We start from the raw sequence: 11,956 nt of genomic DNA on the forward strand, positions 1-11,956 counted from the left end.
TAAGGTATTTGCAAGAGCTTTTAATTTAAAATATGATAGGGAACTTAAAGAAAAAAATATTCCAAGCATTTTCTAGAATTTCGGAAAATATTGAGCGATTTTACAGGACCTAGAAGGTTTTTATCATAAGGATCTTATCAAATTTTCGAAGGATTTCAATTATTTTAAGGAGTTTTTGATTTAGAATCCGGGAATTTATTTCTGATCGCGGTAAAATTCATTATTTTATTAATTATATAATTTTGTTCAATTTATAAAAGTAATATCTACATTATCTACAGTGGAAAAAAAGTTTAACTCATTTATTAAAAATTAAATATTTATTGAAGATTCATAATTTTAATTGAAAACTTGACTCTGGTTGGAAATTTAACTACTTTGCTGGAAATCATTTTTTTTTTTAAATCTAAAAGTGTAACTATTTCAGTAAAAAATTTAACGATATTGCTGAAAATGCGTATTTTTGTTGTGAACAATTAGGTTTTTAAGACAAAATGTAACTTTTAATTTTGGTTACAAATTTATTTTCTCTCTTTTTTCAATTGTTATTTTTTTCTCCAATGAGCCGAAATGTAAGGTACTTTGGAAGTCTGTTTTTTAATTGTAAATTTTTTTCATGCTTTTTTAGTATATAAAATTTTTTCATAAGAAAATAGATTTCTTTTCAATCTTAAATTAAAATTTTTATCTTTTTTCAATGAAATTTCAACTGTTTGGCTAAAAATTGACATTTTTTACTTAAAAATTCAACTATTAGTTTGAAAATGTATGTACTTTTTGGAAAATTCGTATTTTGTGTAGAAAATTAATTTTTACGTTTGAAAATTCTTGTTTTTCATTAAAATTGGAACTATACCAGTTGAAGGTTCATCATTTTAATTTAAAATTAATCAGTTTGGTCAAAAATTAATATTTCCAACTGAAAATTCAACCGTTCCATTTTTAGTTGAAAAATGCTCTTCCCTAGTTCAAAATTCAACAATTTTAATGAAGGTTGGTAAATTTTAAAATGAAGATTCAACTATATTGTTGAAAATACACTTATTTTGTTAAAAAATCGATTTTTTAAATAGAACATTATCTTTTTCTTTGAAAGTTAATCTTCTTGTCTGAAAATTTTTTTTGTCGGTTAAAAATTCAGGTATTTCAGTTAAATATTTATCATTTTTTTTTTTTAGTTTGAAATTCATCTTTTTGGTCAAAAATTAAATTATTTCATTAAAATATTTATCATCTTAGCTGAAAAATGATCTTTCTGGTTTGAAATTCAACTATTCTAATTAAAGATTCATAATTTTAGTTGAAATTTAATCACTTTGTTTGAAAATGTAAATTTTTTTTAAGTTAGTTTTTTTTGTTGTTAAAAATTACATTATTCCTGTTAAACATTTATCATTTTAGTTGGAAATTCATGTTGAAGGTTGTAAATAAAATTACTTGGTTAAAAGTTGAACTCTTGTCAAAAATTATTTTTATTTATTTTTTTAATATTTATAATTTTAATTAAAAATTCATTTCTTGTGTTAAAAAACGAGATATTTGATTTAAAAATAAATTTTCTTTGGACGAAAAAGAATGTTTTCCGAAAATTTAACTGTTTTTTTTTTAAAGTTTGTTTCCTTTTTGGACGAAATTTTTTTTTTTTTCAAGTGAAAATGTAACTATCATACCAGTTAAATATTCTATAGTATTATTTCATTTAAATATTCTTAATCTTAGTTGAATATTTAATAGTCTTAGTTAAAACTGTGACTATTTGATTCAAAATTAATTTTTTTAACTAAAAATTTAAGTTTTTGTTGACAATTTATCTTTTTTTTTCAGTAAAAATTAATGTTTGTTAGTTTGAAAATTCAACTATTGTAGTTGAAGATTTATCATTTTGATTTGAAATTCATGAGTTAGGTTAAAAGTTGATTTTTTTTAGTTCAAAATTCAACTATTTTGTTCAAAAATTCATGTTTTTTTTTTCTTTTTGAAAATTGTATTTTTTGGGGGGAAAATCAATCTTTTTCTTTGAAAATTCACCTTTATGGTTGAAAATTCAATTATTTCAATTAAATATTCATTTCACTTGAATTTTTTTTTCTTAAAATTCAGCTTTTCTAATGAACAGTTTAATTTTACCATTTTTTTTTATAATTGATATTTTTCAAATAAAAATTCAAGTATTTGTTTCAAAATTCAGTTATTTTGAAAATGTTCGCTTTGATATGTTAACGGATTTTTAGAGTGAACGTGATCAATTAAAATAAATTTTTGAGTTTTGCGGCAAATATGAATGTTTTAACTTAGAATTGTCTGGGAAATTTGAAATATTATCATAGAATTTCACAGGATTTTATAATATTTCAGTGGATTTTAATGAGTTTATTCCCAAAAAGTGAAGTATTTGAAAGGTTTTCAAAGGGTTTTAAATATTTTAGGAAATTTAAAAAGATTCCAAGGAACTTTGTTTTAATTTCATTAATTGGAAGGGATTTCACAGCGTTTGAAATATTTTAGAATAAAGAATTTTCTTGAATTTCGGAAGATATGTAACGATTTTACACGATTCCGGGGATTTTAATGGTTATACGGGTTTTTTAAGCTCTCCTGGTATTTTAATAAATTTCCCAAGTTTTTTGGAAATATCACCAGCTATTATAGAATTTTGCGAAATTTAATATTAATATAGTGGTTTTTAAAGAATTTATTTTAAAAAATAAGATATTTCTAGGAGTTTCAAAGATTTCAAGAGATTTGAATTTATTTCTTGGAATTCACCCTGAATTCTTTTAATTATTAGGAATTCTTTTAAATTAAATGAATGCAATGGATTTTGTTTAATTCATTAAAGTTTTTATTTAATTGATCGTGAGATTTAATTGATAAAATGAGAAAAGGATTTTAAATATTTTAGGCAATTTAGAAAGATTCCAAGGAATTTTTTTATTAATTTCATTAATTGGAAGGGATTTTAAATTGTTTGCAATATTTTAGAATAAAGAATTTTTTTGAATTTCGGAAGATATGGAACGGTTTTACAAGATCTATAAGGTCTTATGAAGCCTTATAAAATTTCACAGAATTTTATAAGGCTTCCGAGGATTTTAATGATTTTAAGAATGTTTTTTTAAGCTCTCAAGGTATTTTAATCGATTTTCCAAGATTTCATAAAATATCGCCAAATATAGAATTTCACGAAATTTAATAATAATATAGTGGTCTTTAAAGAATTTATTTTAAAAAATGTAATATATTCTTAGGATTTCCAAGATTTGGAGAGATTTGCAATTATTTTTTGGAAATCTTTTTTTGGAATTCTTTTGAATTTTTTAATTCAATTGAATTCTTCTAAATTAACGTAATTCGATGGAATTTTTTTGCTTCATTAAAAATGTTATTTAATTGGTCGTGAGAATCAATTGATAAAATGAGCAAAGGATTTTTAATATTTTATGTTACTTAAAAATATTAAAAGTAACTTTTAATTGATTTCAATAATAAAATGGTATTGCAAAGCATGTAAGGGATTTTAAAAGATATGAAAGGATTTTAAATATTTTAGGAAATTTTAAAAGATTTATCATCAGATTTCACGTAATTTCATGGGATTTTATAATATTTTAATGGATTTCAAAGAATCTATTCCTAAGCAGTGAGAAATTTCGTAGCTTATAAAGATTTCAAAAGATTTTCAAATATTTGTTTGCAATTCATTTGGAATTTGCCTTGGATTATTATTAATTTATTCTGGATTATTTTAAGTTGTTTTGAATAGTTTCAAATCTACTGTATTCTACCGAATTCAATGGATTAAAATTGTTTTTGCTTATTTCATCTTGAAATCTTTTAAATTCTCCTTAATGTTTCTAAACTCATTTCAAACTTGCTCAGTTCAATCTATTTTTTCATATTTTTGAATTGTTTTAAATTCAATTGATTGTTTTTTTAATTCATTTTTTTTTTATGAATTTCTACGGAATTTTTTTGATTAAAAAAATTGTTTCGTCTTTACCTGCAGATTTCTGAAAAGAGTGAAGAGGTTCGTTCCGAAGTTCCAAGACTCAACACATCCCAAAGCGATTCGCCAATAGCGAACGAGAGTTTTCACCAAAATCCTCACGCCGACTTTCGATCTTCTATTTTGACGCCGACAACAATCAGGTAATTCAGGAAATCAGTAAATCCTATTTTTCCTTTTTTTTTTAAACTTAATTCTTTTCGTTTAAAAATTCTAATATTTTGTCAAAAATTTAATCATAGGATAAGAAATTCCTACTTGTATATACAAAATTAAACTATTTGGTTGAAATTATAACAGTTTTTTTGTTAAAGTTTAATCATTTTTATTTGAAAGTAATTTTTTTTTATTCACCTCTTTTGGTTGGAAATTTACCTCTTAGTTTAAATTCCACATACTTTTTTTTTTGATGAAACTTGATCTTTTTCTCGGTTTAAAATTACCTTCGTTGTTAAAAATTCAAATGTCTTATAAAAAAAATTAGTTTTTTGATTTGAAAATTCAACTAATTTATTGAGGCTGCAACTGTTTTTGGTTGAAGTTCCATAATTTTTGTTGGAAAATTCAACCATTTGGTTCAAAATTTATCTCTGTGGTTTAGAAATTCAACTATGTGGTTGACAATAATTTTGTTGTGGTTAATAATTCAACTGGTTGGTTGAAAATTCATCTTTTCCGTTTTAAAAATTAAATTATCTCATTAAAATTTGCCTCTTTCTCTTGAAAATTCCACTCTTTTGCTAAAAATTAATATCTTTCATCAGAAAATGAATATTTTTAAAATAAAAATTCGACTTTTTTGTTAAGAAGTCATCTTTTTTTATCAAACAATTTTGAAAAGTCTTATTTCTTGTTAGAGAAGTCATTTTAGTAAATCAAATTCGTTGTTAAAAATTCAAATATTCTAACAAAAATTATTTTGTTTAAAATTTCAACTATTTCATCGAAAATGCAACAGTTTTTTTGTTTGAAAATGATGACTTTTTTTTTAAAGTAATATTATTTCGTCAAAATTTCGACTTTTTTTCGTTTATTTGCCCTTTTCAATAGAAAATTCTTTCTTTTTGATTAAAAATTCATCTTTTTTGATAGAAAGTAATTTTTTTTTGGTTGACAATTCATCTTTTTTTGTTCAAAATGAACATCATCGTAGGAAATTCAAATGTCTTCTAAAAAAATGATTATTATTAATTAAAATATCCAACTTTTTTTTTTTGAAACTGCAACTGTATTTGGTTGCAGTTCAATCATTTTTGTTTGAAAATTCGAACATTTGGTTAAACATTCATCTTTTTTGTTTGAAAATTCAATTTTTTCGTAAAAAATTCAAATATTTTGTTGAAAAATCCTTTATTTTCTTTAAAAGTTTAACTATTTGGTTGCAAATGCAACGATTTCATTGAAAATAGTGTTGTTGCGATTGATAATTCAACTATACGGTTGAAAATTCATATTTTCCGTTTTAAAGATTAACTGTTTTCTAAAATATTCGACTTTTTAGCTATAAAAAAGAAAACTTTTGTTGAAAATTTATTTCTTGTGCTATAAACTAAACATTTTTTGGTTAATAATTCAACTTCTTTGTTGGAAATTTATTTTATTGGTTGAAGATTTACTTTTCAGTTAAACATTCATCTCTTTCTTTTAAAAAATTAAGTAATTTGTTAAAAATTAGATTTTTTTGGTTTAAAAATTAATTTTTTATAGTTAAAAATGTCATTATTTTGTTTAAATTTCCTATATTTTGGTGAAATTTCAACTATGCTTTTTTTAAAGTTGAACTACATTAATAAAAATGCTTTTTTTGTTGGTCAAAGATTCATTTCAGTTGAAATTTCATTTCTTTGTTTGAAAAAAATATAAACTTTTTTCATTAGTTTTTTTTATTGTTAAATATTAATTTGTTTAACTTAAAATTTAACTATGCAATTTTTGGTTATAATCTTGAAAATTCATCTTTTAGATTAAAAATCAATCTTAAATTTAATTAATTAATTTATATATTAAATTAATCTTAAAAATTACCTACTTTGAAAATTCGATTTTTTTGGTTTGAAAATTAATTTCCTATAGTAAAAAATGTTTAAATTTAAATGAAAAATTTAGTTTAAATTTCCTATATTTTGTTAAAAATTCGTCTTCTTGGATTTAAAATTAACCTCCTTGGTTTAAGATTCATCTTTTTGGTGAAATTTCAACTATGCTTTTTTAATCGTTGAACTACATTAATAAAAGTGCTTTTTTTGTTGGTCAAAGATTCATTTCAGTTGAAATTTCATTTCTTTGTTTGAAAAAAATATAAACTTTTTTAATTAGTTTTTTTTATTGTTAAAAATTAATTTCTTGAACTTAAAATTTAACTAATCAATTTTTAGTTATCATCTTGAAAATTAATCTTTTTCGATTTTAAAGTCGCTTTCTAAACATATTTTACTTGTAGCTTGAAAATTAAATTATTTGTTTAAAAATTCGTCTCCTTTGGTTGAGTTTACTGTTTTTTATTTTTAAAAAATTCGTTTTTAGTTGAAATATCAAACATTATATTTTTTTTCGTTGAGAACCTTTTTTTGGTTCATGAACTTAGTTAAGAATTGATATTTTTGGTTGAAAATTTAACTATTTTGATAAAGATTCGCCTTTTTTTTGTCCAATATTTCTCTATTTGACTAAAAGTTTCACGTCCATTTTTTATTGAAAAATTGATATTTTTTAGTTGAAAATGTATGTATTTTTTCGTCTTTGGTTGAAAACAAATCTTTTTGATTAAAAATTAATCTTTTTGGTTGAAGATTCATCTTTTTCTTGAAAATTAATATTTTCTAATTTAAAAGTAAACTGTTTTCTAAAACATTCGACTATTTAGCTTCAAAACTCAACTCTTTTCAAAAATTCATTTCTTGTGTGAAAAAATTAATTATTCTTTGTTGAAAATTAAATTAAATTGCTAAAAATTCATATTTTTGGTTAAAAAATTAACTACTTTGTTGAACATTCTTCTTGGTTGGTTCATTTTTTATCTTTTTTAATTGAAAATTTCACTTCCATTTTTTGTTGAAAAGTCGTCTTCTCGGTTGAAAATTTATCTTTTTAATTCAAAATCGAATTTCAATTGGTTTAAAGTTGAACTTCCTCATTAAAAATTCATTTTTTTGTTTGAAGATTTATCATTTCAGTTGAAAATTCATTTCTTTGCTTGTTTAAAAATGAACTACTATGTTGAAAATTCGTTTTTTCTTTTTTCAAAATTAATTTTTTCAATTTTAAATTTTACGGTTCGACTTTTTTAAATGTTCGAACTTCTTTAGTGGAAGATTCAATTATTTGCTTAGTAATTTATTTATTTGGTTAAAAATGCGTATTTTTTAAGAGAAAATCAATCTTCGTGTTTCAAAAATTGTATTTTTTTCTTGAAAATTAATCTTTTCCCATTTCAAAATCAACTACTATTTAAAACATTCAACTTTTTATCTTGAAAACTGATCTATTTAGTTGAAAATTCATCTCTTTTATTTGAAAATTATTCTTTCGTGGTTAAAAATAAATCTACTATGTTAAAAATTCACCGTTTTGATTGAAAAATTAACTATTTGTTAAAAAATTCGTCTTTTTCTTGTTGTTAATTTTTTTAACTGAATATTTCACTTTTCCATATTTTGTTGAAAAATTGGTCTTTTTCTTAGTTGAAAATTGAACTATGCAATTTATTAAAAATGTATTTTTTTGGCTGAAGATTCATCATTTCAGTTGAAAATTCCATTTCTTGGATTGAAAAATGAAATGTTTGTTAAAAAAAAATTGTTTATATTGAATTTAATATGATACCTATAATAATTATATTTCAAAGAATGTATTTCTCAATAGAAAATTTCGTAGAAAATCAAATTTATTCACCCCGTCGAAAAAAGAAAAGTACATGGGTGAAATGGGAGTCGGGAGAGAAATTCCTGTGAAGCAGGGATATCTTTTTAAAAGGAGCAGTAAATCTTTAAAAGAGTGGAAGAAAAAGTACGTCACTTTGTTGGAAGACGGACGATTAACTTATCACTGTAGTCTACACGTGAGTTTTATTATATCAGAATTTTACATTTCGGGTTAAAAAAAAATCGATAAAACTCGAGATAATAATTCAAATTTTGAATTATTTTTGCATTTTTAGGACTACATGGAAGATTCTAATGGTAAAGAGATTCTTTTACAATACGTAACCGTGAAAGTGCCTGGAAAAACACCAAAAGGTTCCAAGACGACGAGCAGTCATGGTTTGTAAATTATTAAATTAATTGTGTATTTATTAATTATTCATTTTAATGGCAAACCTGGAATTGTTCGGGAATTTTATTTAAATTTAGGGAATTTTTTATAGAGTGTGCTTAAATTTTAATATAACATTAAATAACTATATTTTGTTTTAAATTAGGTTTATATTACTGGATTAACTATTTTAATGAAAATTCGTTTTTTTAAGTTACACATTTTTTTTTGCTGAAAGTTTAACAGTTAAACTATTTTTTGGAACTTCGTCGTTTTTGGTTTAATTTAAATGTTTTTGAATTGGAATTAAAATATTTTTTGGTTGAAGTATCAACTATTACATTTTTCATTGAGAATTCATCTTTTTAGGATGATAAATTTTACTAATTTTTTGATTGAAAGTTCAAGTCTTTTATTAATATTTAAACATTTTGTTGTTGTTCAAAATTAAATATTTTTACTGACATAACTATTATTTTGTTAATTAGTATTTTTTGTTGAAAATAAATTTTTAAACTGAAAATTAAACTATTCCAGATGAATAATTCATAATTTTAGTTAAAAATGCATGATTTGGGTTGAAAATTAATTTTCTCAACTGTAAATGAACCTATTTACTTTTTTATTTAAAATTCGTCTTTTTTATAGAAAGTTAATTTTCTTGCTTGAAAATACATTTTTTTAAGCTAAAAAATATACCTGATTCCGTTAAATATTCTATAATTTTATTTGAAAATTCATATCTTTCGTTGAACATTAATTTTTTAAACTAAAAATTTAAATAATCTAGTTGAACATTCCATAATTTTAGTTGAAAATTTGTTTCTTTGGTTGAAAATTATTATTTTTTAACTGAGGATTTAAATATTAATTTTTCATTGATGATTTAACTTTTTTACTGGAAAATTATTTTTTTCCAGTCGAAAATTAATCTTTTTTTTATGAATTATCTTTTTGATTTAAAATTCACCTATTCCAGTAGAAGATTCAGTGTTATTTGAAATTTTATCATCTCGTGGAAAGATTGAACTATTTTGTTAAAAATTCGTTTTTTTTTGTGTCGAAAATTTATTAATAATTATTTAATTAAATTAATTTTTTTATCTGAAAATTTAACTATTCTATTTTTGGTTGAAAATTCTTCTTTTATAGATGAAAATTTAACTATTTGATTGAAAATTAATGTTTTTTGTTCAAAAATCGTCTTCTTGGGTGAATTCCACTCTTTATTTAAAATTAAAATATTTTTTTAGTTTAAATTTCAAATAGTACACTTTTTGGATCAAAATTTAACTACTTGGTTGAAAGTTAAACTCTTTTGTTAGAAATGAATTATATTGGTTGAAGATTCTTCATTTTAAATAAAAATTTATTTCTTTGGTTAAAAATTGAACTATTTGTTGAAAATTCTTTTTTTATTGAAAATATAGTTTTTGTTAACTAAAAATGTAACTATTTTATAGGAATATGTTATCATTTTAGCTTAAAAATGTATCTCTTTTGTTAAACATTAATTTTTTAAACTGCCAATGACCCATTTAATTTTTGGTTGAATATTTATCCTTTTTAGGTAAAAATTCATGTATTTTGTAGAAAATTCGTCTTTTTTGGTAGAAAGTTTATCTTCATGGTTAAAAATTAAATTTTTAAACTACAATTTTAACTAATTTAGTTGAATAATGCATCATTTTATTTGAAAAATATATATTTTTTTAAATTGATCTTATTTGATGAAAAATCGCCTTTTTTGTTTAAAATTCAACTATTTCAGTAGAAGATTCATCATTTTAGTTGAAAATTCATCACTTCGCGTGAAAATTTAACTATTTAAAAAAACATTCCAAATTGTATCATGTTAAATTTCACTCATTAAAAATTTTTAAATCTTCAAAATAGACCTGTTTAGAATAAAGGCATCATTTTCTGTTGTAAATATTAAATATTGAAGATTCTTTAATTGCAAATATTAAAATTTGAAAAGATCTTAATTTTTTAAATTAACTATTATAAATTATGCAAGTTTTAAGTTTTAAAATTAAAAAATCTAGTTTTGATGATTTACATTTAAATTATCTGCAATTTGAAAGATTGAGGGTTGAAAACTCTTGACTTGGTCTTGAATATCATCGAAATTCAAAAATGTTAATTTACACAACTTTAAAATTAAAGAGTTTTCAGTTGTAAATCTTCAAAATTCAACTATTCTTTAAAAGAACATTAAAATGATGTCATTTTAAATTATACACATTAAAAAGTGAAGAATTATCGATCGAAAATCTTCCAGATAGTCCTGTTTGAAAAAATCATGAAAATCGCATAATTTTTTTTATTATGAAAATTAAATATTAAAATTAAAGTCTCTTCAATTACCAATATTGAAAATTGAAGAATCTTCAATTGCAAATATTCAAAATAGATATTTATTTCATAAAGATATTAATATCTCATGATTTTAAACTAAAAACATTCAAAATTAAACAAGTTGGCAAACTTTCAATGTGGCTATTTTAATATTTATTTCAATTTTTAATTATACTTTAAATCGTACTTCAACTTTTAGCTTATAAGGGTGGCCGCTGGACCGGGAAATGACCGGGAATTTTTTGGGACCGGGAAAAAACGGGAAATGACAGTGAATTTTTTTTTTACCGGGATTTTTACAAATTTGCAGAAGAAAAATCTGTAAATGTTCGATTTTAACCGTTTTTAAATAATTAGTTGAATTTTTATGTTTTTCAATTATTCTATTATTCAGCTTACAATGCGTAATTGAAAATTTTTGTGCATCAAAAATTTTGCATTTAAAATTTTTATTTTTAAGCTTACGTTTTTAATTTTAAATCAGTTCAAAATTTAAGAATTTTCAGATTTTAACGTTAAAACTGAATAATAACAATATATTCCTGATTAAAGGATTTTATAAATTAAATATATTGTTTCAGTCTAAAATATTCCATTTTTAACCCATTCAATTTGAAATTTTTTATTAAAAAAAAATTAATTATTGAATATTTAGGAATATTTGAATTTTCACTTAAGACAAGTAAATTGAAACCAAATATTTACGAGTAAAGAATCTTTATCTGAATTGTTTCATATAGAAAGCCTGGAATCGTTAAAATTTCGAAGATCCTTTAAACTTTGGAAGTTACAATTTTAATTATTTTATTTGAAAAACGCTTAATTTGTAAGTGGAATTTTTAAATTTTGATGTATAATTTACAAATTAACATTTGTAGAAAAAATTTGAGTAATTTTAAGAGATATTTAGAAGTTTTAAAAAGATAAACAATTATCATGCAAATTTTAGAAAGTTTTCTTAAAATCTTTTAGAATCGTTTTTGAAAATATTGTTTAAATCTTTGAAAAACTTTGTAAATATTGTCTTAAAATAATTTTTCAAAATTAAAAATTAGTTTTAATGTTTTTATTCTTTTGAAGCCTTTCACAATTCTTGAAAGAATCTAATTTTTTCGTTTAAGGGCATGTGACACAGCTAAATACCTATATTATCGACCTCACTTTTTCGGTTCACTGAATGTTTTTTTTTTACCTAAGAACTTTTTTTGTAAATAAAATATCGAGCTGAAAATTTGAAAGATTTATTAGGGTACAATAAAGTACGTTTAGGTACTGCAATTTGGTAGGAACTTCACTGAAAATTATTTCATCTTTTTTCTGAACCTCAACATTTTTTGA

The 11,956-nt window shown here is 22.0% G+C and overlaps 1 protein-coding gene across 2 annotated transcripts in view; it reads left to right on the forward strand.

Annotated features, from left to right (window-relative positions):
* Positions 1-11,956, forward strand: part of LOC117181358 (centaurin-gamma-1A) — a 39,673-nt gene that overhangs the window by 12,216 nt on the left and 15,501 nt on the right. For both annotated transcript variants that reach the window (XM_033373947.1, XM_033373948.1), the window contains exons 6-8: positions 4,007-4,149; positions 7,868-8,063; positions 8,163-8,265. In XM_033373947.1, coding sequence (XP_033229838.1) covers positions 4,007-4,149; positions 7,868-8,063; positions 8,163-8,265 — 442 coding nt within the window. The remainder of the gene's footprint in view (positions 1-4,006; positions 4,150-7,867; positions 8,064-8,162; positions 8,266-11,956) is intronic.

The sequence above is a fragment of the Belonocnema kinseyi genome, chromosome 10 (assembly GCF_010883055.1).
Source record: "Belonocnema kinseyi isolate 2016_QV_RU_SX_M_011 chromosome 10, B_treatae_v1, whole genome shotgun sequence".
Taxonomy (NCBI): domain Eukaryota; kingdom Metazoa; phylum Arthropoda; class Insecta; order Hymenoptera; family Cynipidae; genus Belonocnema; species Belonocnema kinseyi.